Source organism: Cucumis sativus, chromosome 1, assembly GCF_000004075.3.
Source record: "Cucumis sativus cultivar 9930 chromosome 1, Cucumber_9930_V3, whole genome shotgun sequence".
NCBI classification, from domain to species: Eukaryota; Viridiplantae; Streptophyta; class Magnoliopsida; order Cucurbitales; family Cucurbitaceae; genus Cucumis; species Cucumis sativus.
Genome location: NC_026655.2, coordinates 24,220,653 through 24,247,776, shown reverse-complemented (window position 1 = coordinate 24,247,776; position 27,124 = coordinate 24,220,653). Strand labels below are relative to the sequence as shown.

Below are 27,124 nucleotides of genomic sequence, written 5' to 3'. Positions count from 1 at the left end.
TCACTGTTGCAAATGTAAATGATTTTCATCTTCCAAATGATGAAACTGTCATCATCCAAAGTAGGATCGGAGGGCATGATGTATATAGTTTGAGAAGGTGGAAACAAGGTTGGATGTGTTTTAATTCCCATGTCCATAGTTGGAATTTTTCATTGAAAATGTTCCTACATTGAAACTATTTAGTTTGCGTGTCAAGTTTTTTTTTTCAATATCCATCATGTCTAGATCAACTTTGTTTTGGTTTGATTCCTATATTTGAAAATATTGCTCTTTAGTCTTTTTTTTTTTTTTTTTTTTTGAGTTGATTTCAATTTAATTGTCGCGTTTCAAAATGTTAAAAAAATTATCGTTAAAAGTTTGAATTTTGTTTTAATTTAACTCAATTAAGTTTCAAATTTTAATTTTTAATCTCCATTTTTTACTAAAATTACTTCACTTAGTCGTTTAAGCATTTAATGTATGTTGCCTAACTAATAAGAATTTAACAAGGCAATAATCAATTAAAATTTATCATTTTCTATCATAAAGGCTAAAGTGATGAGTGCATGTTCGAAGGAAAAATGAATGGTTATACTTTATACATAAATCTTTCATTGTTTAAAGTTAATTATATCGAAAGTTGATTAATTGAGTAATAATAATAATTTTAATGAAAACGGAAAAGAAAACACCACATAGACTAATATAAACAATAGTGTAGGATTAAATTTAAGATCTATTCAATGTAAAAAGTAAATCTTAATACTAAAAATACAAAATACTAAAATAGAACTAAAGGTAAAGTGTACTATTAACATTGGAAGATATTGAAAGATTAAAATGGTAACATAATTACAAGATAAAACCATATATATGTTATTGAGATACACTCGAATCCTAATTCACTTTTCAATAGAGGGTCGATTGTTGCATCTTTATGTTTAAACTAAAATAACAGATTGTATTCCAACTAGATTCTATACAAAATAAGAATTAATAAAGAAGTGAAATATTGATAAATTATTTAGGAACTTTGTTTGTATGTATGAACAGCTACTTGTTTCTATATGAAAAATAATTAATAATGTTTTGATGGTTTTAAACTCTTTCTTCTTTTTTATGTTCTTTTTTTATATAAATATTAAATTTAGTTGGTAAGATTTGGACTGTGACATGAAGTTTTCAAAAAAATATTTTTTGGGTCACCTTCTAATTTTCTAATCAAAGTATGTAGTTGGTTCAAACTTTTAACTTCATACCACTTCTAATCACATCAATCTATTAATAGTGCTTTGCTCAACTGTCTCAATCTAATACTATTAAAATAAAATATCAAAAAAAAAAGGTTAACTTAGTCAAAAATGTTCCAGAAGGAAATTGTAACTTTGTATATGCAACATCCAAAGAATAAAATGATTATGAGTTTAACTCATAGATATTTGTAAGAGAGAATGCACTTAAAACATTTTAATTGGTAAAGAACAATCATATAGATCTTTTATATATATCTCCACGATAATATGATATTGGTCTATTTTGCGTATATATCCTTGTAATAAGATTTTGCTTTTGGTTACATCCCAAAGGCTTATATTCATACCAATGGAGATATTTTTTTATATTTTTATTGTCACTTTTCTTTCTCTAACTAATGTCAGATTTTAATCGTACTTCTATCATTAATATTTTTTTTCTCACGAGAATGACGAGATATAGATAATGACAATCATTCTAATGACTATCTCATTTGATCACATTGGAATTGGTTGGTTGAAATAATAATATCGTAGGTCATTGTCTTTGAAAACGCTAAAATAAAATACTAATTTTCATGAACAATAGAGGAAGGTGATGGATTACCAATCACAAAGCTGATAGACAGTAGCATAATTAAGTATATATTAACTTGAAAGAAGTTCAGTAGTTTAGAAAAGTTGAAGTAATGAAGAGTACGGTGGCCTTTCAGTAAACCGAAGAGGCACACAATTACGTTATAATATTAAAATGTGAAAGAGTAGTATATGAAAAGAGGACTTTTCCATAGTTTCTTTTGGCAAAAAATTAAAAAGTGGGTTTCTCAGGGATCCCTTATTTAATTTCCCAACTTTTTTATAAAAACATTTAGTTGGTTCCTAGTACAGAGGAAGCTTTTTTTCAGTTCTCACATAATCATGAGTTGGTTTTCCAATTAAAGAAAATAATAAGAAAAAGCTGTTTTGAATTTGAAAATAAGTAAAATTATCTTGTAAAAACAAAAACAAAAGTTAGTGGAAATATTAAATATATATTCCATGAAAATCCATTGCAACTTTTTTCTCTTCGTCTCCACATCAACAATTCCATATGAATTCAACCCAACGTAAAAATCCTCTCAAATCAGCTATGGTTGTTTCAAGATCAGCTTCAACCTAGTGATGAAGGCGAATGGAACTATAAGTAGTAATCAATTAAATTATTATGGAGAGGCGAAGAGTTATATGTGTGTGTGTGTGTGTGTACATGTGTATGTATATATACATCATATATGGCCTCATCTGGTTTGACAAAATCTCCACCCTAGAAAGATAGAGAAAAGAACCATTAATTCTTATTCATGGCAATGCCTTTCAAATGGTGATTACATGTACTTTCACTTTTCTTTATTTTTTTAATTTTTTGTTTTTGGCTCCATCTTCATTGCTAGGATTTTTATATTGATGAGGAATCTAGGGTTTTGTAAATAATGGAATCAAACTTTTTTGTTTATGACTAAGCAAGTAGTAGGAACCATGATAATGTTAAAAATAAAAAAGGATTTAGGACCTAAGATCTGAATATATAATATATATCATTATTTCTCTTTCTCAAGATCATGCTTTATTTTCTATTGAGTGTTTTCATGTTTGGGGTGGGACGATTAAGGACTGAATCTTAGTATACTATTTCAAGTGTTTCTAAGAGTAAAATTGGCAATCAATGAGTACTTTTTGTAAGGGCACTTGACCTTAATTTTAGGTTCAGTATGTCTAGTGGTCACATAAGCATAAGATCTACCTTCCAAGATTGAAATCTCCACCCTGGAAAGATACAGAAAAGAAAAAATATAACATGTCTACAAATTACTTAGGCATCGATGAGAACTAAGTAAAAATTATGATGGAAAATTAAGTTAACCAGTTTAACCTTAAAACTACATCACAAGAAAAGAATATTCTTGACCATTAGCCTTGTAGCCTACAGCATAAACAAGGGTAACTGATTAAAGGACAGACCACTTCTAAGGCACATTCTTGAAAACATGGCGGCATTCAGTCCAATATAAAGTCCATTACATTTAAGAGAAATATCTATCCTGATATGAAGACTACTCAACATACCCTGTCCAATAATTACTCCCCCAAGCAAGCATAACTTATGACAAAATTCTTTATTGTGATTATTGTTTAAAAGCCATATTCAAATAGCGTTGATGACGTTCTTGGACGTGGCCAAAAAATTTACTTTTGCCGATGTGATGATGATCCTGGGTAAAAATATCTTTTTGTCGACGTTTTTTTCGTGGTCATAAAATTTATTTTTGTCGATGTGATGATGATCGTGGGCAAAAATATCTTTATGTAGACGTTTTTTTCGTGGCTAGAAATATCGTTTCTGTCTACGATTTTAATTTGTGTGGCCATTTCTGTTAACGCAATGTCAAAAACATGGACAAAGGAAAAGACGACAATGTTTAGTTCATGCAACGTGCCCACGCAAAAAAAAATGTGGGCAGAAGCTCTATACCCACGTTTTTTATAAGAACTGTCCACGTTTTCCTGTGTCGGCAAAGACGAAAATTCTTGTAGTGTTAATAAGATGACCTCTTTTTTGTTTTTTGTTTCACTTTACAAACAAATTTGCATAATGAGGAGGTACTATGATGTGAGATATTCCAGTTAAGCATCGAGCATAACCTTTTCAAATAGCTAGTAGCATATGAATAGAAAGAGGTGGTTTCTGTCTTCCTCTTTATTTCTAGCCATAACACACCGGCTTGGCTTGAGAGTCATACTTGGGATTCAAACTTGGGAGCCTCTTTTGTAAATTATCAATCTTACGTGTTGATGCATTCAAACTTGGGAGCCTCTTTTGTAAATTATCAATCTTATGTGTTGATGCATTTATAAACAAGAGACCAAATGAAAAATTTACGAATTTGAAAAATATTCGAGTCAAATAAAATTAAACCTTTTGATCACCCCACGTGGATAGCTTTTTTTTTTTAAAGATGCAGCATTCAAGATCCCATGTGAGTTTAATTAATTTTGAAATAGGTGTATCATTACCACCATCAAAAGTAGGGGCATATGAGGAGGATTTTAGTTCATGCCACGAACTTTCCTAGCTACAAAGAGGTCTCCTAGGGAGAAGATCCCAATCAAGAGTCTCCTAGTTCCACACATATATGTTTAATGGTTCTTGCCATGTGATAGAGCATATCGAAAGAGGGTTGTTATCGTGCCAAAGTCCGTTCCAAAAGGATATATTTTCACAAGTATTTTTGACTATGGAAATCCAAGAAGCATTCTTTTTTGTTGGAATGTCACCCTAAGTATGATTGCTTGTATTTTGCCACAATAATGCACAAAATTTGTAGGCCATATGAGAGATGGATATTGTGTTTGTCTTTGGATATTCCAAAATAGTATTTCACATAAAAAGATATGGCCTAATTTTTTTTACTTTTTATGAAAATAAATAACTTTCTTTCTGTTTATCAATGATAGAAACCGTGAAACCTAGCACTAATGTACAACAAAAACATAATTTAAACTATTTTTTTTTATTTTTCATAAAAAAAAATCAACTTTCTTTAAGTTTATCATTATTTGGAACTCATCACCAATAGACTCAACAACAACAAAAAATGGTCCATTTTCTCATTTTTGCTGAAATATATATTCAACTTCCTTCTACTACTCTATCACTAATCACTAATAAGTACTAATTAACAACCTCCAAAAACAACATTAAACCTATGTATTTTCTTACTAATTTTCATGAAAATAAATGATAGATTAAAAAAATAGCCATACAATTTCTCACTTCATAAAAATTTATTCAGTTTTTTAAGTATTGGTGATAGATACTAATCAACAACATTAAAAAAACATTCAACCTATCATCAATAGACTCTAATGAGCACAGCAAATATATATATATTTTATGATATGGTTCCATAATATACATTAGCAATCTTAGCGTCAACATAAAACCCTTATGCTCAAGTGTTGTATTTGTTTCTTCAAAAGCTCTCAAAACATGCACTCAAGCTCTTATCGTGGTCACCAATATATTGGTCCAAGGTCAAGAAGCAAAACGGTCACCTCTCTCCTACTTTCTCATTCCACCTTATACAAATTAGGATCAACAAAATAGGAATATCACAACCACCCCAAATAACTGTAAATTAATAATCTTCTGAATAAAGGTAGTAAAATCATTTTTATAATAGTTTCTAAGAATATTTGTTTTAGTTTAAATTGATATGTATATATAATTAGTTGCAATAAGGAGTCCCATATGCTTAAAGTCAATATATTGGCTATAAATGCGTATGTCCCACCAAACACTTGATCATGATCCTCTAATTATATAGTATAGAGCTTCAATAATATAAAAATATAAATATACCATATACAAAGCTATAAGTGGTACTTAACGTAAGAAAAAAGTTAATATATAATATAGAAAATACCCCACAATAAAATAACAAAGCATTATCTCATGACTTGTGTTGTCAACCATTTTAAATAATGATTACAGAGAGGGGAAGAGTTATATAGTTATAGTTATAGTTATATTTCTGGTGTTCTTATTTGTTATTTATAATGAATGAAGCTAAGGGAGATTAAAGTCCCAGAGTGACAACCTAATTATAATTAGTACTATGAACGTACGTACACATGAGGGTTTGTAAATAGAGAAACATATATGAAGGCTGAAGCCCTTTCTTTTGAATGTCAACACACATTCTCTCATATACAAATATATTCATAAATTTTTGTCTGTTTTCGATTTCTTTCTTCCCTCTTGCTTGTTCCACTTCTTATAATCAACTTTACAGCTTTGCTTGTTCCACTTCTTATAATCAACTTTACAGCTTTGCTTGTTCCTTTGTTACTCTACCCCACCATGCTTATCCTTCTCTTTCAAACAAACAACTAAAAAAAAAACCTTCACATTTTGACCTAAGAATCACCAAACAATGTCATTCTTAAATCTCTCCAAGTGCACCTTGCCCCACAAAAATTATATTGTATCTTTCTAAAACAAAAGATTTATAACCTAACTCAAACATAATGATTAGAGCATTATAAAAAATACTTTTTTTTTAAAAAAAAAAAAAAAAAACCCCATCTCTCCTTCTAACCTTTTTCCTTTGGTTTCATAAACCTTTCTGTTTCCTAGGTTAAAGATTTCAAGCAAATGCAGATGAATTTTCTAAGTATCTTCTTTCAAAAAGGTAACAAGATTAAAATAAATATATATACGCACACACATATCGGCCAAGAGCTAGTATATAAGACAGTATTTGCACGCCTTGCTTGAAATATAGTTTCAAACTAAATATGGAGAGTGACAGAAAGAGAGACTTTCAAAACCTTCATTATCGACCTTCTGAAACTAGCCCTAAAATAACATCCAACTCTATTCCAACACCTGGGTTTGCTTTTCTTCTTCTTCTTCTTCCTCTTCCTCTTCTTCTTCTTCTTCTTCTTCTTCCTCTTCCTCTTCTTCTTCTTCCTCTTCTTCTTCTTCCTCTTCTTCTTCTTCCTCTTCTTCTTCTTCTTCTTCTTCTTCTTCCTCTTCCTCTTCTTCCTCTTCCTCTTCTTCCTCCTCTTCCTCTTCGTCTTCTTTTGTTAAGAATTTTGTGATCATTAGATTTACAAACATGGGGTGTTTTTGTTTTTCTTAGTTCTGAAGACCCGTCCGACATTGTAGATAGATTTTTTACTCCTCAATTCTTGTCTCAAATGGAAGATACTATTTTTCGCCGGGTAATTTTAATCTCTTTGATCTCTATCTCTTTTCTACTCTTGATTTTGAGTAAATTAAGAGTAATTTTCTTTTCATGATCTCTCTTCTTGAGAGTATTATGAATGTGTCAACTTAGTTTAGATATTCGGTACACGTACACCCATTTATTCCTTCATCCGTCTTGTTCTTGTTTTAAACACCCAACAATTATCGTCATAACCATTCGATCTGTAGATACCCTTAGTTTCATCTTTGATTGTAACAAATGAGAGGTAATTAGAGGTATCAAAATCGTAACCCTTGAGTTTATTAAATAACAAAATGTTTTATTTCAACATCAAATATTGACTCTGAGTATCCTCGGTATGTGTTATAGACATCATCAGATCTCTTGATTTTTTCAATAGGATCTTCAACCAAACTCCTCATTGAAATGACTTCTTCCTCTCCCCAATTGAACCTATCTATAATTTTGTTCTCATTCACTAAACTCCACAAATTATGTCCAGTGGGAAATTCCAAAAGTTTACCATTTTCAAAACAAATCGTGATCACTTTTTGCACTATCAAGATTCAAAGTTGTTTCATTAATTTTTTTTTTTTTCCTTTTCAGGTCAGTAAGGAATTTGATAGAAAGCTTCTGTCGTCTTACACTGATCAATTTCTTCTATCGTTATCTTCAAGGTTAATTTCTATTTTTTAGAAAAAAAATTTAATTACTTCTCATTGTTTGCTTTCAAACTCCTAATTAATTAATATCTTTGCACTGTTTTGTTTCACTTTATCATTATTTCTTTCAGCGCTATCCAACGAAATAATCATAACAATGAAGAAACAACCAAGTTTAGTTTATGTTTTCTCAACCAAATTCCTTCCACTATTTTTACCAACAACGAGATAGAAACGGGCAATGGTGATGCATTACAAGTTGCACTTATTGATGTCAAGAATTCCAATGCCATCCTCTCCAACGGACTGTTGTCGATAGCACAAATTGAGGTCATCGTCCTCGACGGAGACTCGGACGAGTTCATGAGCCGAAACATTTTGTCTCAAAGGAATGGAAAAAGGCCATTAATCGTGGGTAATGATTTGAAACTTCATCTCAAAAATGGAGTTGGGGTCATCAAGAGTTTGAGTTTCACTGACAATTCAAGCTGGGTGAGATCCAAACAATTTAGATTAGGATTAAGAATTGTGGATGACAAAACTCATGGCAAGTTTCCAAGAATTAGAGAAGCTGTATCTCAACCATTCAGAGTCTTAGAAAATCGAGGAGAAGGTAGTTAACTATTTTATGTTTTATAACTCAAATTAAACCTAGCTATTTTCTCTCAAATTAAACCTTTTCTTTTTCTTTCTTTCTAATATATACATGGTTTGTTTTTGCTTCAATTGTTTAACCAGGGAGCAAGAAGCACCACCCTCCACAAAGGGAAGACGAGATATGGAGATTAGAAAGAATTAGAAGAAATGGTGTTTATCATAAAATCTTATCTTCTCAAGGCATCAAAACGGTTGATGATTTTTTAAGAACTTATGAAGAAAAGGGTCCTCTTTACTTAAGAAAGGTAAACTTAAAAAAGTATCATCGAAGTTCTTCGTCACTTACCCATTTTTATTTAGATAATGATCTAAAAGTTGTTAAACCAATTTCCCTTTTCATGCATTGATGAAGTTACTTGGTAAGAATGTGTCAAACAAGTCATGGAATGCAATGGTCACTAATGCTATGGAATGTGTCCCTCTTGTCAAAAGCTTTGCTCCAAGCTTCAAGGTTTGATGACTTTCTTCATCAACTTAAGACGACATTTATTTTAAAATTCTCACTTTGTATTTATTTTATTTTATTATTATTATTACATGAAGAGGCAAGATTTGCTTGAATATGAAGGCATGGGAAGTGAAGGTTTTGAAGAAAACTTAGAAGTAAGTGAGCAAAGGAACTCAAGTGATTGGAATAAGATTTTAGAAACAACATTTGAAGAATGGGAGCCCATGCAAGAAGCTTCAACTTCATATAAATACAACCCATGAAGTGGAAGATGGAAATGCATATTATTCTGCAACCAATACTATCTATGTCTTTTGTTTTACATAAGCAAAAGAGGTACTTTCAAATATAGAAAAAATGACAAAATACTTCAACTCCATAAAAAAAAATCACTAAAATGATAAGGGTAAGTATTTTGTCAATTTTTCTATTTTAACAATTTTTATTTAATAAATGAAAATAGTCAACTGCAATATATAAATTACAATTAACATTGACGATGAATTAAATAAATAAATGAATAACATAGCATTAAATTTCATTATTATTATAAATTTTATGGATTAATTGCAATTCATAGTAAATCAGGCTTAATTCTAAAAAAAATAAAATAGCTAAGAAACGTAACATTAATTATTTAAAATCCATATCATTTTCCATATTTTTAATAATGGATCTTTATATTGATCCTTGATTGGTATGGATTATTGGTCAAATTAAACTCATACCAACCCATTCAAATCCACTTTATTAAAACAAGATTAAACATAATGAGAAGTTCAATATACATATCATCATGACCTAAGATTTAGAAATTTACATTAAATATTATAGGATGAGCTAGAAAGTCATTTAAACCACGTATGCAAATCCAATCAAGAAACACCAACTTTGTTTGTTTCTCAAAAAAATAATAAAATGTGGGATGGTCAAATTATAATTAAAAAAATGATTAGAAATAATGTTTAAATCAATTAGGAAATTAATTAATGGTGTTGGTTGTTAATCAACTTTTGCACACTGATCTCATTTTCTAAAGTAGAGAAAGGATTAGAAGGATATGAAAAGAAATATAACTATTACTTTAATTATGTTTAATGTCTACAATTTGTCTCTTTCTCAATTAATTAATACAACAAAGTGTGTTTACTTATTATATTTTTGTCAATATTTGTCCACTTTTTCTCCAATGAATTTGTATGGTTTTACTTAAATCCAATTTAATATACAAAGTGCTTATTTATTATATTTATATTAATAAGTTCCACTAATTTCATTTTGACAATAAATTATATACAATCAAACAAAATATAATAAACTCTACAAAATTTGAACGAGTAAATAATATACATTCATAAGTTAAGTTATACTGGTAAATAATAAAATATATAGACGTGAACCATCCGTTGGAATATAATTTTATTCTTACATATTAATTATCATTTTCATTATTTTAAAATGTGCTTTGTAAACTTGAAATACTAAGAGGGAAAAAAAGTTGACGAGTCTTTTGTTTAAACTTGTATTAAAGTCTCTAAATTTTCAAACTTAACAATTTAACTTCAAAAATTTTACTAATTTTGGCAACACTCAATTATTTTATTATACATCGTGAGTGTTTCAACTCTCTTCCTTTTGTGCACCCGCAACCATGATATATATTTACATTTTAGCCCAATATGATTGTGTTGTGAGAAAAGGGAAAAAATAGATGTTGAGAGTGGGATTTGAACCCACGCCCTTTCGGACCAGAACCTTAATCTGGCGCCTTAGACCAACTCGGCCATCTCAACTTTTGTTGAATACAGTAAAATTATTGCTTCTTCTAATATTGCTAAGAATCAATTCATATCACATTAAATTTATTGTTACTATTTTGAATTATATTTCATTTTGGATTACAATAATTTTTTTAATACTTCTTTTTTCTTTTATAAATACTAAATTATTGTGATAAAGATATATAAATAACTAAAATTAGATTATTGTTGTTGGTTTGAATAAAGTTGGTATAAAATAGAATCATCATTCGATATGATTAGAATTAATTTTTAACTCTAGAATTCAAATGGTAGTAAATAAAAAGAGTGAAATAAATTATGTGTGAGGTAGATGTGATATTAGTATATTTAAATGTAATTTGTTTCACCAAACCAAATAAAAAGGTTCAAACCCTTTTATAAGGGCTTTCCTTTCTATCAAAATCAATTTTCAAACCTAAAACTAAATTTATTATAGTGAGAATTTTAACATGTAGTTTGTAAATAAACTATTTATTATTTACGTTAATATATATTTTTTGTGTTTTATTTTTCATAACAATCGATATTGAGACGGACATCAAAGAGATTTAATATCTCGTTCATCGTCAAGTCTTATACAAACTTTTTATATAAATTTTGTTCACTCACGTCCACATCAACAGTTTGGATCAAATTGATGGTAATAGTTACAATGTAACTAGTATTCATACGTTCACTAGGATAAGATATCTAATCTTATATATATATATATAGCCCCACACGCACAATATTAGACCCAACCACCTTCTATTCAAGATTTCATATAATAACATAAGATTTTACTTTATCAAATTAAGTAAAATTAAATACAAAACAAATAACTGTTATTTTATTAGATGGAACAAAACTTAACAATCTCCTACTTGAACTAGGGCATACTCTACGGACAATATCATCTTCTAATTGCCTTAAATAAAATGGTGCATCTAGTAGAGCTAAACTTTCCAGATGACTCTCGAACACTACTAAATTTTGGTGACAATCACGTCGTCGTCTTCTTCTTTTTATTTTTGAACCATTTCTTTTATCTAGTTATACTTCCTCTTTATATGCTCAAGAGCTTCTTTAGTTGCTTGACAAGTAGCAACATATATTCAACTTCTATTACAGAGTACGCAATGCATCAATGTTTATTTCTCCACTATACTATTGCTCTTTTATATTCAAAGTGTAACATTGACAATGGTGTAGATTTCTAGTACCTTTGAAGATCAATGTGTCCTGTAAGAATCAACTTTTTAATCGTCGTATACAGACATGTAGTCCTTCTGATATTTTATCCTTACACTTACGTATCCTAATTCAATGCTTAAGATAAGATTTGTTTTTAGAAAAGAAATATGTAGGGAAGAAGAAACGACGTGGAATGGAACGGTGGAATAGGGTGTCGTGTCATTCAGAAGCCTTCTCCTTCCCTGCAAAATCAGAAGAATTGCAATGGCACTTTTGTCAATCCTTTCCTTAACCCCATTTCTCCATTACTAGGGTTTTACAGTGTCGCGTAGGGTTTCTCCGTCATCTTCATTCTTATCTCTTTTCTTTCTCTCTCTCTCTTTCAGTCTCTGACGGTTCTGCTCTCTGTTTTTTCTTTTTTCTTTTTTTTTTTTTCAGTAATGATCTTACATTCTCCCCTTCTTTATCTCCCTCATTCATTTTTCTCCCTAATCCTGAAATGGGTTTCATGGATTTAAGCCAAAAGGTTAGTTTCATATCCCCTTTCACACGAATCTTTGTTATTTTTTTACTGATTTTTGTTAATTCTAATTTCTCTGTATTAGGGACTTTTGCTGGCGGATACTAAATGTTGTGTTGATTGTAAGACTACTAAAACTCCTTTGTGGCGTGGAGGCCCTACTGGACCTAAGGTTCTTACCTTTCTTTATCTTTTCGTTTTTTTTTTTTTTTTTTCCTTTTCTGTTTGTCTTTTGGTTTTCTGGATTGCTTTTGTTGAGAAGATTTGCCTTCTCCATTGCTTCTTCACCCTGTTCTATTGTTTACCATTTTTCTTTTGTTTAGTCTTGAGTTTATGAGTTTTGATTCATGATCTATTTATGATTCGTATTTTTCCCTTGAAACAAACTGTGTTTCTACTGTTTGATTTCAGGCTTTTTTTCAGGATCGTGTTCTGTTTTGGCACTTATTTCACTAGAATTTTGTGTTTCTCCTTTGTTCCTGAAGTTGATCCTCCTTTCCATTTTGTTCTATTTTTAATGGGTTTCTCCTGTTTTCGATTAGATGATGAGATTTCCCTTTCAATTTATTTGTATGATCTTAAGCCTCTGGTTTGGTTTCACATTCTTTTGTTCCGTTTTCATTTCTTGTTGAAATAGGAAATCATCATATCATCAATAATTAAACAAACCTCTCTTCCCATTTGGGATATATTCTTGCAGTCACTGTGTAATGCATGTGGGATTAGATTTAGAAAGAGAAGAATATCCACCAGAGGAACGAACAGACGTGACAAGAAGAGGGAAAAAGTTAACGACAATCACTCCTCCGCCGTTGCCACCGTGTCAGCCACCACCACTTCCTCAAGTGGGACGACCATCACCACCACCACCTCCTCCTCCGGCGTGGATGGAGATGAGAATTCAGGGGAGTGTGGGTCATTGAGAATGAGACTAATGATGTCATTGGAGGAGGATGTGATGGTGGTGAAGAAACAGCAGTGGCAATGGCAGAGGAAGGTCGGGGAGGAGGAGAAGCAAGCAGCCATGTCTTTAATAGCGCTGTCGAATGACTCTCTAATTTCCTGAGGAAGAAGAAAGGAAGAAGGTACAGAGTTAGGATTTAGTAATTTACTCATAGAAGTTCTAACCTATAATACTAATTACCAACCAAATCATCACTTTTTTGGGGTTCAAAATGAATGAAATTGGAAGAAGACTAGTAATTGGATTCCTTTCCAAAAATGTTAGTTTTAGCATTTAGGCAATGAAGAAGGACATTGGGGAATTCAAAATGATATTATGTGTAGTTGTAGTGTTTTTATTTTCTAAAGTAACTAAGTGATGTGTAGGTATGCCAAAAAAAGTAGTACTACAAATTAGCCCTTCCTCTCTTAACCTAATTTGTGTTATAAGTACTTTGGTTCTAATTATTTCTCAATCATGGGTATGGGTTGACGTAGTTCATCAAAAAGGATGGAGCAGTCCCATCTAATTCAATATAATTTAAAGTTATTTTAAAGCTTTTATGGGTACCAAAGTGTTTATTTTTTATACGAACTACAAATCCCAAAGGTGTATTTTACCATAATTAATGAATTCAAATGTAATTGAAAATACCAAATATTCAATTACATGTTTATATTTAAACTAGTTTCGTACCACGTGAATTAATTTAACATCCAGATTACTCATAAATATTTGACATGAAAAGTTTAATGGTTATGAAGGGAAAAAGTAATAATAATAAAAAAAACTCATCCTTGTCTAATAACAGAGCATTGAATGATATTCATTGAACTTTTAAAATACAGCGATTCCATTACTAATGATGTTATGATAAATATATAACAATATGGCATTATGTTAGTAGAAGTTTATGAACACTAGTAAATGGTATATATGTGGCATGTGTATTTGCATATATAATATACCTCTACAACTTTACCCAAGTGGGTTTGAAGCCCTTGGTTGGATCAAAACAAGCTTATTTAGCTATTCAAACATTTTCTTTTTGTGTTTCGTGCTAGTTCGTGGCAATAATAAAACCTCCAATTCATCATAAGAGGCACAATATAATGGACAATCGTTTTGGACACTTTTCATGAAAATAGATACATACATAATTAATCAAACATTAAAGTATTTATAAATTAGTTGTATAGAACATAAAGATATCAAATATATACACAAATTAGGATAATATTAACATAACACAAAATATTTGTAATTATAGAAGATCATTCAAAACTATATAAAATAAAATAAAATGAAATATATTTGTAGGCAAAGCAATCTTGGAATAAATTAATTAATTTAACTTTTTTTAAAAAAAGAAGGATTAGATGAATTATAAATTAGGAAGAAAAAAGAAATGAAAGGATCCGTAAGTTTAGCTGCGTCTTTTTTTTTTCCTATTTATTAATTATTTCGGAAGAATAATTATAGAGAAAGCAACGAAGCTAAAGATTTCTCTTCCCACCTCCATGTCTCCCTAAAGCACCTCTCAATCTTCTTCCACGCCATTTACTCCCTTAACTTACGTTTTTCCTTTGGTTTTTAAATGCAGTATAATCCTCCCTCAGATTTCATTTCAGGCAAGTTCCTTTTCTCTTTCTCTCGCTTTGTAATTTCCATGTTTTTGCATTCAAAGATTGCTTTAGATTGCCGAGAAGTGGGATGATGTTGTACTCTTTTGAAATCTGAAGGTAAATAGTTTGAAGTTGTGTGAGAATGAAATGGGTCGATTTCTGTTTCTGCTATAAACCCTTTTTTTTGTTTTTTTAATCTAATGCAGTAGTGCTTCATTTGGACGTTTTTAAGTGTCACCGATCGATTGGTTTGCGTTGTTTGATTTTTAGTAATGAATGTTTGGGTTTCTGTTTGTGGGGTATTGGCGAAAGATTGGAGATGGCGGGAGTTGGGAGTGTTCTAGGCCAAATCGGTTTGATTACAATGTGTTTGTTAAAATGTCTGAATAAGATCGTTGAAAATAAATTATTATTATTATTTTTTTTTCTTTTTTTTTGTCTTTGACGTAATTGTGCTTATACTTTTGAGATCCATCATATGGAGCCCTTAACTTTTTTGTTTTGTTTATTATTTTCGTTATTCTGTATGATAATCAATGTGGAGAATTTAAAGTTGATCCCTTTTCTGTTTCTTGATCTCTGATATGGGGTTATACATTGGTTGTCACACCCCGTTATCTACAGGTTGAAGAAAATTGCTTTCGGTTGCTGGATTTTGTTGGGTTTTCTGTCTAGATTTCCCCTTGTTGTGCTGTGAATTCGAATTTTAACAGCTCCAATGTGCCTTTCAATCTTCCGATTTCCGAAATATGGAGTCCCTGTTTTAGCTAACCTTTGGAGGGAAAACTTTCATCCCTTGAACAGGAATCATGGTCATAATTGTTGGTATGATCAGCTTTGTTTTAGGATCTATAACCTTGAAGGAGGGCGGAACAAGAGATGGACCAGAAAATCTATTACTACCAAAGCGGGGGAGAAGGCAAAGACCAACCCTAGCAGTAAACCCACCAATATCAGGAATGAAATCTTGCAGGAATCGATGTTAGCAAGCTGTACAGTTAACATTAACAAGTCCGAGAAAAGTGAAACTCAGAAGCTTCAATATTGTGATATTCAACCAACAATTATTAAGAGCAAGGAATTCGCTCACCTGGTGACAGTTATAACCTTTGACATTGAAACGACAGGTTTTAGTAGAAACCTCGATAGAATAGTGGAAATTGCATTTCAAGATCTTTCAGGAGGAGAAAATAGCACCTTTCAAACATTAATAAATCCACAGTGCTATATTACAAATTCAAATATACATGGCATTTCAAACCGTATGGTCGATAGTCCCAGTGTTCCAAGGTATTGAAACGTTCATAGTAGTCTCATTTCTCTTATATCTTCCATTCAGTTCACTGCTAGTTACAGTCATTTATCAATCATATATTTTTATACATGTTCAAACGCTCCTTTTCTTGTTCATATAGGATGCAGGAACTTATTCCAATTATATTACAATTTGTCAAAAGCCGTCAGAAACCTGGTGGTTATGTATTATTGGTAGCTCATAATGCTCGTACCTTCGACGTACCCTTTTTACTCAGTGAATTCAGCCGTTACTCCGTTGATATTCCTCTAAATTGGCTATTTTTCGATACTATGACGTTAGCCCGTCAACTGATGAAGTTATCCGGTTAGTTTTCCCTTTCCCCATATTATCGTTTTCTAGTTTCTCTGTGAATAAAAGGATTAGAGTGATGTAATGTAATATTGTTGATGGCAATATCATGATCAGATTCGAAGATTACAAAAATAACATTACAAGCTCTTGGCGAGTATTACGGTATAAAACTGGATGGTAAAGCACATCGAGCATTGTCAGACGTGAGATTGTTGTCATCGATTCTTCAGAGGCTTACTTTCGACCTCAAGCTAGATATCTCGGATCTCGTTGAAAGAGCTTTCACTCCTTTAGATCTGATTAATAAGAAGAAAAAATAGTTTGTTGGAGTTTTTGTTGTAATGTTCTTTACTAATTGTTGTAACTTTTGTTCATTCTTATTTGAATAACTTTTGGTCATTTTATTTACCCTCATTAGATCCTTCTTGATGTCCATATTCTCAAGAAACGGGTGGATGAATTGAAATGTCAGGACATAGTTGTTTACAAAGAAATATGAAAGGAAGATAGTTTGATGAAAAGAACTTCACTAAACAAATTCAAAAGAAAGAGTTTCTGCCACTCTTTTCTTTTTTGTTTGAAACACACTTCAAAGCAAACATCGTTTAGGTTCTTTCTAAAACTAAGATTCTCTCAACGTTAAAACTTAGGCATCTTCATGCAAATTCTAAAGGTTATTCTAAAAGTGATTAAAATTTTACTAACTTAGTAATAGCACTAAATGAAAATAACTAATATTTTGTTTCAATATGAATAATATATGATCCAAATTATTAAAAAAAACACATATTTTACACCAACAAAAGAAAGAAATATATGTGTGATGCACGTGGTAGAAACACTAGTCTTTGATGAGAAGTGTGACAAAGAAGAATCGATTCTATGATTGTTTGAAGATCTTTCAATCACATGAAAAGAAAATTTTGGAACCTCAACTTTTATTCTTACATTTATTCCTATATATCATATGAACTTATTGGAAAGATTGCTAAATAATCATATCATTTTTTTCTTTTATCTCAAAATAATTTTTGGAAAGATTTTTGCAATGGGCTTTCAAGTAAAAAATAAAAGGTAAAATAAAGAAAATTAAAAGGAAAAATAAATTTTTTGTTTGGAAGTTTTTGAGTACCGTTTTATATGGTAAATACAAGTGTTAGTTGTATCTTACTAATACTTATTTTTAATCGATTATAAATTTTTTTGTTGATATGTCTATATATCCATAAATTAAAAAGTTTGATATCGATATAAACTATTCATTAATATATCTAATGTTTTATGTTGTCTTGAAGAGTAAATTAATACAACTTAATTATTCATCCTAATTTAAAAGAGAACTGTGATAAACACGCTAAATTGGAAAACTATTAGGCCTAAACTATAAAGTAAGGTTTTTGTTTCCAAAATTCCTCAAATCTATTAGAAAGGTATTGTAAATGTAATGCTACAATTGACCATTCCATCAAACTTTGTGAGAACATTATTTTTGGAGTAAAAAAAGAATGTTGGATGAAAAGTAATAATCACAGTACATTATCATTTATAACGATTTATAATTGGGAAAGTCAAATTTATTTCTAAAATAAAAAGATTAAGTTGTTACTTAATAAAAATTGACACTTACTCTTGATGTGATTTTTTTTATGATAAAAACTAAATTGTTTGAAGAAATTCAAAGTTTGTATGATTGTTTATGATAATTTAGAGGTTAATTAAACTGTTACAAATTTAATAGTTTCATTACTGTTAATAAACTAAATTACTGTTTCTGAAACGTTTATACCTCAGTAATATTTTGAAATGTAAATAGAACATCAATAATAATATTTCATACGACGGTCATATACAAGTTTAAGTTATTGTTACATACACTAAATTGTTATTTCTAAAATATGAAACTTTAAAAATATTTTAAAACGAATAGGAAAAATTAATAGTAATATTTACTGTGATAGTAAAAATAAATTAAAAGCTAAATATTAGTAATTCTAATAGTAAAATAAACTAAAATATTTAAAAACTACATAAAATTTTGTATTCTATCTATGATAGAATCGATAGACATTTATCACTCCTTATCAATGTTATTGTTTTGGATATCAAATAAAAAATTTTACTATATGTTAGTAAATATTTTGTCAAATTTTCTATTTTTTTTACTATTAATCAATTTTTCAATGTAAAATATAAATGTCTTCTAAATTATTCCAAATATAACTTATGGAATAAACCATTTTAGTTTTTTATTAGAGAAATTGGCAAAATATTTATGTAATGAAATTTGGTGGTTTTTTTTGTAAATAGTTTTTTTTTTCAATTTTTGAGAAAATCCCTAATTATGTATTTTTTTTATAACACAAATTAAAAAAAGAAAAAAAAAGAGAATAAGAAGAAAAAGAAAAAAAAAAGAAGAAGAAATATATATATAAATATAGAGTTGTGAATAAGTATATTTCTTCTCTTTCACATTTTGGTTTGTGAATTTCACCTTTGAGAGAGAAAAAAAGAACCAAAATCGATTTTTTCAGTTCGCAGTTCATCTCATCTCTCACTCTCATTTCTCTAAAAAAAATCATCACTTTCCTTTCTTTTCCCTAATTTTATCTCTTTTTTAGGGTTTTCATTTTGTTCTCAATTTGCTGTTGCTCTGTTTTGGATCGTAAGCTTCTTCAAACTTGCTTCAAAGTTTCTGCAGATTGAGGCTTCAACTTGGAAAACCCAAATCTTTTTTCTGCTAGGGAAGAGCTATGGATGCTGATTCCTGGACTGCTCGTCTTTCTTCTGCTTCTAAGCGTTACCAATCTGCTCTTCTATCACGATCTGGTTTAGGTGAATCTCTTTCATTTCTTTATTGTTATTATTATTATTATTATTTTTTTTTTTTTTGTTTATTTGTTTCACCGCTTTACTTACTTTGGAGTGATTCGGAGCTCCCCACTTTATAAATTGGTTTTCTGAGAAATGAACTTTTTCCATACATTGTTTTTTGTTACCTCAATCTTCTCTTTCTGGTCTCGGATAAATGGATAAACTATTGACGATTCCTAACACAATTAAGGCTATCCTGATTCTGCCTTGTGTTAAATTTATTATTATTATTTTGCTCAAGTGTGGTGAAGGTGGCGAATTAAATCAAAGTCTTGAATTTCGATCCTGCCTTGTTGAGATATGGAAAACAGGTCGATTGTTTCATGCCGTCTACTTTTTCCGTCTTTATTTTTAACTGTGCAATGGCTGTAGGGTGCTAAAAGTTTGTTTTGGGTTATTTTTTTTTAACACGAGAAATTGATTATGCTTCGTAGTGTCTTCTTTGTGTAACTAGAAGTACCTTATGATTTAAGCAAGCCTGATTGTCAATAAGATTACATTATGTGGAACTTTAAGATTTTGATATTAAGACACAGTGCATCTCATTTTCTGCTGTAATCCATGACATCACCTGCTGCTTCAGTTTTTTATACATCGTCCTTTGTATGTGTCAGTGCTTTTATGTATCTCTCTACTCCTTTTTATAATTATTATCTCGGTATCCTTTTCTGCCTTCACCTTCAGTTTTGGACTGATTCTGTTGTAGCTCAACATTCAGGTATGTTCATGGGGTTTGAAGATCTTGAAGGAGATGATGATATAAGGGAGGAATTCCCATGCCCATTTTGCTCAGAATATCTTGATATAGTCGGATTGTGCTGTCACATTGATGAAGAGCATCCTATTGAGGCTAGGAATGGGGTATGAATCCTTGCAAAACAGTTTATTTGCATATTTCCCTTAGTTAATTTTGTTTTAGCTTCTCATAATCATTGTCTGGCATAAACACACACACACGCCTTACGTTCTTGTAAAAAGAAAATAGGAAAACAAAAAAAGAAACTCAAATGGAACTTTGCACTTTTCTTTTCCAACTGAGAAGACAGCCCATTTTCCCCTTCATATAGTCCCCGTTTCTGTAGTATATGAAGACAGCTTGTATATCTCAAATTTTTAGGGCCCTCCCAGGAGAAGTAAAGAGATTACATAAGAAAAGCATTAATTTTCCCAATCACCATTGGACATAAAAAAAATGGAGAAACTTTACTTGTAAATTAGTAATCAGGACAGCTCTGGGTGTGCTACCACGTGTGACAGACTTCATAAGAAAAACCCCTTGCTGGTGACCAAATTAGTATCTCCAATGTAAACAAAGTACGGAGGGAATAAATCACCTATTCTTGTATTATCCATTTCCCTTGCTGTTGACTCTTGAAGATATTTAGAATAAGGATGCTTATTTGAAGTATATCTCGAACAATTTTCCATGGTCCTCTCTTTAGGAATAAAGCAAGAGTATTACAGGGGATTGCACCCTAGGTTATTATTTGGAAAGTTGGTCTGACTTGCGAGTATTTTAGGGGATTGCGAGGATGATGCGAACTGTAATGGGAGTTATATATCAAACATTTTCCAACTACTGTATTTCTAAATATATTACTGAGGGCGTATTTTGTACTCTCTAAGGCTAATGATCCAGGAGGATCTCTTATTCTCCCAAGTCCCACCTTTCCACACTATATTATTGCAAGCTCCGTTTTCGATCAAAATAAATGAAGTGTCAAATTCCATGTATCTCAGGTTGATCGAGGGCAAGCTATACTCATTCACCCCTAGTACTAAGTTTCCTTTTGGAGAACTAAAAGTGTCCTTCTCATCACACACTTGTAGCCAATTGTTACTCTACAATTTTCTGGTTCTTGTGAACCAATGCAATCTTGGTTTCAATTCTTGATCTGTATCATATCCTGAGACTGAAAATGTATCTAGGTTCAGTCACTTGATATAATTTTTGTTTCAATGCACAATTAATCATGGAAACATAATTTTGATATCAGTGCTGTTATCCCTCATCTCCTTGTTCAGTATGTCTTCATTTTTAAGATGATAGCTACAGTAGTTTTAAGATTCAAAATATTATTGAACTGCAGGTATGTCCAGTCTGTGAAATGAGGGTGGGAGTTGACATGGTTGCGCATATATCCCTGCAGCATGGAAATATTTTCAAGATATCCTTCTATCTATCATGTTAAAATTAGATTCATATTTTATTTTTTCCATTGTATGATTTTGCTCTCAATGAGGTTTTTTTCGTACTCATGCTCGACATATAGTTTTGTTCCTTGGAGATCAGCTTGATTCTCAGTCCTTTATTCTATCAGTCCCTTGTTTGCGTCACTACTATTGGAACCTTTTAAGTTTTACAAGAATAGAATGGAAACTCTATTAGACTGAAATATAAATATAAATTGCCACCAAAGTTTACTCTGACTTTTCTTTCTTAGAGAGGGGGAAAAGTTAAAACTTGTTTGTTTTCTGATATTTACCAGTGATTTTTGTTTATTTTTCTCTGCAAGGGATTATCATCCTTCACCCCGCCCCGCCCCGCCCCATGCCTTTGTTTCTATGTTTGTTCAAGCTATATATGAAACTTGAGCAGGATGCAAATTAGTGCCATGTTTAGATTCCTTAACTAGTGGTTACGTGCAGCGTAAGAGAAAATCTCGTAAAGGTGGTTCACACTCAACACTCTCTTTATTGAGGAAAGAGCTTCAAGATGGAAATTTGCAGTCACTTTTTGGGGGTTCTTCATGTTTATTTACTTCCTCCAATGCAGCGCCTGACCCATTGCTGTCATCATTTATTCTACCGTTGGCTGATGACTATGGCAGTGTTCAACCACACTTGTTGGCTGAATCAAGCTCCGTGAAGAGTAATTCTCAAGACAAATCAGTAGAACGGTAAGTTAATGATATATTCCCACTATAACAATGTCGTTTCTCTTACAAGTCCGTGCACAAGATAGCATCTCTTCGATGGGAAGTTCAATCGTGTTCAATGTGAAAAGTTCGAGCAAAGAGTTCTTTTTTACTTTCTTTTTTAATAAAATATTTACTGACATGAGAATAGTTTAATGTAGGCTGACATACCTTTCCTTTAATCCCAATCCCTAGCATAGTGAATAAAGAGAACCCTAGCATAATGAATAAATGTTATCTTTTATCGTTCTATTTGATATTATTGATGTCAAAAGATTTGAACTAGAAATAGAATATGTGGATGAGGCTATGTTGAAATGAGCACATGGTGCAAGCTAGTGCAAGGACCAGCCTTAGTAGATATGGAAACAGAACATTAAGTACATAAGGCCATCAGGAGATACTTTTCCATTGAAGTCTATTATCACATTGATTTATTTCATGAACCTAAAGTCTTGGTTTTATGTGGCAGGAGCATCCCGTCGTCGCCCTTGTCCGTACAAGATAAGGAAGAGAAAACAAAACGATGCACATTTGTGCAAGGGCTGTTAATGTCGACCATCCTTGATGATAATTTATGAGTCATTGCACACATCAAAGTTGGCTGCTGCAATAGTGGATGTAAAATTCACAAAAGGCCCTCCTTGGTTTGTTTGTAGCTCTAAAAATACTAATATGCTTCAATGAGAGTGTCAAAATAAGGTGTAGTGTAATTTATGTTGTTTGTAAAACACCAATTCTTAGGCATGACAAGACTTCCATTTCCTGTTTTTTAATTTGGTCATGCTTAAGTGAAAGAGGGGGAGAGAAAAAGAAATCAAAACTCCCTTTGTACCCCCTCTTTTTTTCAAAAAAAAAAAAAAAAAAAAAAAAGGAAAAGAAGATAAAAGAAAAGTAATAATCTTTTAGAAGCTTAAATTCGCAATAAGTAACTTCTTGAATAACTTCATTTCAATAATTGGGAATGACATGTAACTGGAACAATAAAACTATGACTTAAATGTCAGTGAATCAATTCTATGGACATGTTAACAACAATTTAATCTTCAAACTAATGGGGTAGAAAAAAAGCAGCCTGCTTTTTGAACAATCCCTATAGTCTAAGATTCAACCATGACACGTCGTCTGTAATCTTCTTCACTACGTCCCGAACATACGAGTCAAAACAAGGCAAGCAGAGGCCTTTTATTAGGCTTCTTTGCCCTTCCCCTATTGCCAATTCAATGTGGGAACATTGTGATGGTGGTGATGATCTATATGCATTGTTTATTGAGTGTTCGTATCCACATGCGCGTAAAATAGTGCTAGTTGCTTTAGTCGCAATGTCATCTGCTGTGCTTTGACCTGAACCAGAAGATAAAAAGAAATTACGAGTAGCAACAAAATTAACTTTAAATCACGGTCCATTTTGATTGAATTTCTACAATGGTAAAATGTGGACTAAAGGTAAGTATGAATATACCTAGATCAATATCTCTGGATAAGTTCTTCAAATGGCGATCAATAATTGGTTGTAGTTGCTCTCTTGCTGCACAATAATTCTTTTCGTCTACAACCAAATTGGGCAGTGAAATGTTATCAGAAGCTGTGTTTATTGCGTTGCTGTAGTGATGAATCTGTTCGCAGTTTGGTAGCGAATTCACTGTTGCAAGCTCGGATCTCAACACTCCATTCAAATTTCTATCAACTGTTACCGTATTTTCAACTGCTAATCCCCTCAAAGGGTTCATAATTGTTCCATTGCTGCTAGGCCTATCTGTTAGCGTGCTATGGTGAGGATCTTGCAATGCTTGCCTGGGCAAATGGCTTGTTTCAGGGTCCAGGAAACCACCATGTTGCATCATTTGAGAGCGACTGTCATGTAATAAGGTTTCCCCAAACAGAGTTTGGCTCGGTATAGCCATTTCTTGTGTTCTCATATGTTCGTCTGTTGATTCCCTGCTCTGACCCGTCTGCAAACTTAAGGTGCCTCCACCAAAAGGGTTAATAGCAGAAACACCATCCGTTCTATTGATTACTAAACCCATTTGACTCGAAGAACGCATGTTATTGATGTGCAACCGAAGAATGCGTCTCCTTGTTAAAGTTGGTGCGACTGCTTGAGACATGGGAGAAGTTGATTGCACTTCCACAGGTAATCGAGGTGATGGAATGTTTGGAAATCCTTGAACATATGGGGTACGAGGTGAGGATATGGAATTCAAGTCTAAACCATCTCGATTTGCAACAGGGAACGTTCTGTTAAACAAATTGTTGGTGGTTCTTCGTTCAGACAGTCGATTTGAAGGCTGTGGACTTGATGATCCTAGAGCAATGGTTCTACAATCTGCACAGTACCAATTTCCTTCTGGTACTTCTCTACCAAGACCAACGCAGTAGGTGTGTGCCGGTGAGTCACAAAGATCACATAGTAACATAAGATTATCATCCCCACCTTCATGACACTCGATACAGATGACATTCTCGTAGGGATCGAGATAACTCCTCAATTCTTCCTCGGATGGTTGATAAACCTGAAGGATGCAAAATACAAGAAATTTATAGAAGCAACAGGTAGGAAAATAAGAACAAGATGCAAACTATGAGTATACCTGATCACGCTCGGGAACCTGTACAACAAATTCTCTTAAGTCAATTCCAGCTGTAGATCTTCCAGGTTTACTGATTGTTTGAAACCTCTGCTTGCACAAAGGACATCGTGATTCAACCTTTGCCCACTCCATAATACAAGAGAAACAAAAGAAGTGGGAACAACAATTAAGTGTTCCCCGAACTCTCCGCTTATCTTCTTCCGATAGGCATATCCCACATACTTGCTTTATCACCTCGGCCTTGATTGCCTCCACTTTCTCTTTTCCCTTCCTAACAGGAGGTCGAGTTTTTCTCTGCTGGCATAGATCAGCATCCTCAATCCTTGGGGGTGAAGGTACAGTCCTTGTTCGATTTCTCAATTGACCACACAACCTCTCAGCTTCTCTCACCTGCTCTCTCTCTTCTTCAGAGATGGTATATTCATAATCTGATGACCCAGAAAGGAGGCCATCTAGGTCTGATTGCACGACATATCTTTTCCGCTTTGAAACTGGCCTTTTCCTTCTTGTAATCTTCATCGTAGGGTAATTGTCGGAAAAATCATCATCATCATCATCTGAGTTTCGTACAGTCTGTGGGCCACTCTTCTTTCTCCGCTTATTCCTTGAAGGTTTCTTTGCAGCCTTTGGCTTCCTCTTTTTGCAAACTTTGCCAACGTTATTTTTCCGCAGCCCAATTCGGCCCCGTTTCATATTAGTTCGTCTCTTTCTAACAACTGGTTCTTCCTCATCTGAAAAATCTTCTTCTTCCAGCAAAAAGTCCTCGTCCTCGTCCTCAACCTCCACATCAACATCAACATCTTCCTCTTCCTCTTCTTCCTCCTCCTCCTCCTCTTCATAATCATTATCATTATCTACACTATAATCCTCATCATCCTCATCCCCACCATCCTCTTCTTCTTGATCACTAAATCTTCGCCTCTTTTCTCCATTTTTCTTCCTCGCTTCATGTGAATGTAAACCATTCCTAGCCTTTGGTCCGACCCTTTTCCTCGCCTTCTTTTGCTGCTGCTCCTCCAAATCTTCCTCCACAACATAATTATCCTCTCCTGATGCATTTTCATCTAAAGAGGAACAATAATCCTCATCAGAACGCTCAGAAACTCCATTGTCATCACTCGAAACAACATAATCCTCGTCTGAATCATCAGAACCCTTATCTTTTTGTCGAAATTTCTTCTTGAAATTTTTCCTACTACTGACTCTCCCTCCCCTTACCATCTGTTCCTCGCACATAAAACAAATTTCAGTCCACACGAAAACACAATCACAACAATCAAAATTCCTCAACAAAACCAACCCTTCATCATTTAAACCTAATCAAATCGAACAGAGAAACTTAAATTGACAATCCCTCGATGATTCCCACATCAAATGGCCAAACACCCAATTTTGCATATGGAAATTTAAACAACCCCATTAACTATAAACGATTCCCCATACTCGATCTGCTTCATTCCTGAACAAAACAGAACAAGAAATTCATTCCCACTTCAAACTATAATCAACACCCAACACACAATTCCTCTAAAAAATTAACTAAAGGGTCTCATCCCATTGACAAAATTTTATCATAAAAACGAACAAAAACAGCAAAATTGATTCGAAATTCAAGGATTTAAGATACCCACAAACATCCTACACATACCCATAAACGAAAAGGGAAGATTTCAATTCATACCTAGAGAGAGAAAATCGAAAAAAAAACCGAAGATGAGAGAGAAAGAGAGATGGGTACCTGAGAGGAGGAATAAAGCACCAGGAAACACCACGGACAATTGGAAAACGTCTTCCGATTTCCCAAAAATATATTTTTTGCTTTTTCTTTTTGAAAAAAATCGTTCTTTTTTTTCAAAAATATTAATTATACAGTGAGAGAGTAAGGCTTTGAGGGCTCTTCTTATTATACAATGAGAAGGTCACCTCTTTGGATGTTTTTCTCTCTTTCCTAAATCACCAAACTACCCTCCCTTTTCTTTTTCCTTTTGCTTTTGGCAAATTACCATTTTTGGAATTTAATTTAAAACTCACCAAAATGAAGAACAATATACAAATTTCATTCACAAAAATTAATAAAGTTGCTCTTTTTTCTTTTCTTCTCAAATTTTGTACTTACCATAACATCTATGTCAAATAATACGACCAAATAGTCGGTTTTGTTTTCTTGATTCCCGGGTTGAAAGCGTCGTTTTTTGGTATGTGAATTTGTCGTGTTCGTATATTGAAGCAACAAATTGAATTCTCTCAGACCAGAGGTTAAATGAAATTATGAAACTGTTGTAACGGTTCATTTTCTTTCTTGAATTTAGTGTATCGTGTG

The 27,124-nt window shown here is 32.2% G+C and overlaps 5 protein-coding genes and 1 non-coding gene across 9 annotated transcripts; 4 read left to right on the top strand and 2 right to left on the bottom strand.

Annotated features, from left to right (window-relative positions):
- The first annotated feature begins 6,562 nt into the window (after positions 1-6,562).
- LOC105434515 (calmodulin-binding protein 60 G) lies at positions 6,563-9,103 on the top strand. The gene is made up of 7 exons (XM_011650226.2): positions 6,563-6,664; positions 6,917-6,998; positions 7,592-7,662; positions 7,779-8,260; positions 8,386-8,549; positions 8,657-8,755; positions 8,848-9,103. The coding sequence occupies exons 1-7, from the start codon at positions 6,570-6,572 to the stop codon at positions 9,013-9,015; spliced, it is 1,161 nt and encodes a 386-aa protein (XP_011648528.2). The 5' UTR covers positions 6,563-6,569; the 3' UTR covers positions 9,016-9,103.
- A 1,361-nt stretch (positions 9,104-10,464) lies between these two features.
- TRNAL-AAG lies at positions 10,465-10,545 on the bottom strand. Its single transcript has one exon. It is a non-coding gene; the product is annotated as a tRNA-Leu (tRNA).
- Positions 10,546-11,504: 959 nt separating this feature from the next.
- On the top strand, positions 11,505-13,759 carry LOC105436246 (GATA transcription factor 16). Its single transcript, XM_011661430.2, has 4 exons — positions 11,505-12,055; positions 12,166-12,253; positions 12,333-12,419; positions 12,948-13,759. Exons 2-4 carry the CDS (start codon positions 12,227-12,229, stop codon positions 13,311-13,313), a joined length of 480 nt encoding a protein of 159 aa, XP_011659732.1. The 5' UTR covers positions 11,505-12,055; positions 12,166-12,226; the 3' UTR covers positions 13,314-13,759.
- An 888-nt stretch (positions 13,760-14,647) lies between these two features.
- Positions 14,648-16,945, top strand: LOC101221118 (exonuclease DPD1, chloroplastic/mitochondrial). The gene is made up of 4 exons (XM_004135542.3): positions 14,648-14,821; positions 15,440-16,105; positions 16,231-16,436; positions 16,539-16,945. Exons 2-4 carry the CDS (start codon positions 15,534-15,536, stop codon positions 16,742-16,744), a joined length of 984 nt encoding a protein of 327 aa, XP_004135590.1. The 5' UTR covers positions 14,648-14,821; positions 15,440-15,533; the 3' UTR covers positions 16,745-16,945.
- Positions 16,946-18,888: 1,943 nt separating this feature from the next.
- Positions 18,889-22,989, top strand: LOC101220732 (protein DEHYDRATION-INDUCED 19 homolog 3). Of its 2 annotated transcripts, none has more exons than XM_011661418.2 (5): positions 18,889-19,256; positions 20,014-20,156; positions 21,386-21,463; positions 21,939-22,195; positions 22,686-22,989. In XM_011661418.2, the coding sequence occupies exons 1-5, from the start codon at positions 19,175-19,177 to the stop codon at positions 22,792-22,794; spliced, it is 669 nt and encodes a 222-aa protein (XP_011659720.1). In that variant the 5' UTR covers positions 18,889-19,174; the 3' UTR covers positions 22,795-22,989. The 2 variants fall into 2 exon arrangements, with proteins under 2 accessions (XP_011659720.1, XP_004135589.2); XM_004135541.3 differs by having other exon boundaries at positions 20,002-20,156.
- Positions 22,990-23,131: 142 nt separating this feature from the next.
- Positions 23,132-26,697, bottom strand: LOC101205950. Of its 3 annotated transcripts, none has more exons than XM_011661396.2 (4): positions 26,543-26,697; positions 24,805-26,025; positions 23,676-24,726; positions 23,132-23,557 (listed from the first exon to the last, which is right to left on the bottom strand). In XM_011661396.2, exons 2-4 carry the CDS (start codon positions 26,023-26,025, stop codon positions 23,307-23,309), a joined length of 2,523 nt encoding a protein of 840 aa, XP_011659698.1. In that variant the 5' UTR covers positions 26,543-26,697; the 3' UTR covers positions 23,132-23,306. The 3 variants fall into 3 exon arrangements, with proteins under 3 accessions (XP_011659698.1, XP_011659696.1, XP_011659703.1); XM_011661394.2 differs by having other exon boundaries at positions 24,805-26,263; positions 26,543-26,694; XM_011661401.2 differs by lacking the exon at positions 26,543-26,697 and adding an exon at positions 26,486-26,504.
- Positions 26,698-27,124: the final 427 nt, after the last annotated feature.

What these genes read in the sequence shown, in the direction of transcription:
- LOC105434515 (XM_011650226.2), top strand. Translation starts at nt 6,570, where the DNA reads ATGGAGAGTGACAGAAAGAGAGACTTTCAAAACCTTCATTATCGACCT. An exon ending in CTTCTATCGTTATCTTCAAG is followed by an intron (nt 7,663 to 7,778) that starts GTTAATTTCTAT and finishes TATTTCTTTCAG; the next exon opens with CGCTATCCAACGAAATAATC. An exon ending in GCTTTGCTCCAAGCTTCAAG is followed by an intron (nt 8,756 to 8,847) that starts GTTTGATGACTT and finishes TATTACATGAAG; the next exon opens with AGGCAAGATTTGCTTGAATA.
- LOC105436246 (XM_011661430.2), top strand. Translation starts at nt 12,227, where the DNA reads ATGGGTTTCATGGATTTAAGCCAAAAG. An exon ending in TCATGGATTTAAGCCAAAAG is followed by an intron (nt 12,254 to 12,332) that starts GTTAGTTTCATA and finishes TCTCTGTATTAG; the next exon opens with GGACTTTTGCTGGCGGATAC. An exon ending in GAGGCCCTACTGGACCTAAG is followed by an intron (nt 12,420 to 12,947) that starts GTTCTTACCTTT and finishes ATATTCTTGCAG; the next exon opens with TCACTGTGTAATGCATGTGG.
- LOC101221118 (XM_004135542.3), top strand. Translation starts at nt 15,534, where the DNA reads ATGTGCCTTTCAATCTTCCGATTTCCGAAATATGGAGTCCCTGTTTTA. An exon ending in GATAGTCCCAGTGTTCCAAG is followed by an intron (nt 16,106 to 16,230) that starts GTATTGAAACGT and finishes TTGTTCATATAG; the next exon opens with GATGCAGGAACTTATTCCAA. An exon ending in TCAACTGATGAAGTTATCCG is followed by an intron (nt 16,437 to 16,538) that starts GTTAGTTTTCCC and finishes TATCATGATCAG; the next exon opens with ATTCGAAGATTACAAAAATA.
- LOC101220732 (XM_004135541.3), top strand. Translation starts at nt 19,175, where the DNA reads ATGGATGCTGATTCCTGGACTGCTCGTCTTTCTTCTGCTTCTAAGCGT. An exon ending in AGCATGGAAATATTTTCAAG is followed by an intron (nt 21,464 to 21,938) that starts ATATCCTTCTAT and finishes ACTAGTGGTTAC; the next exon opens with GTGCAGCGTAAGAGAAAATC. An exon ending in CAAGACAAATCAGTAGAACG is followed by an intron (nt 22,196 to 22,685) that starts GTAAGTTAATGA and finishes TTTATGTGGCAG; the next exon opens with GAGCATCCCGTCGTCGCCCT.
- LOC101205950 (XM_011661394.2), bottom strand. Translation starts at nt 26,040, where the DNA reads ATGTGCGAGGAACAGATGGTAAGGGGAGGGAGAGTCAGTAGTAGGAAA. An exon ending in AGGTTCCCGAGCGTGATCAG is followed by an intron (nt 24,727 to 24,804) that starts GTATACTCATAG and finishes TGCATCCTTCAG; the next exon opens with GTTTATCAACCATCCGAGGA. An exon ending in ATCCAGAGATATTGATCTAG is followed by an intron (nt 23,558 to 23,675) that starts GTATATTCATAC and finishes CTTCTGGTTCAG; the next exon opens with GTCAAAGCACAGCAGATGAC.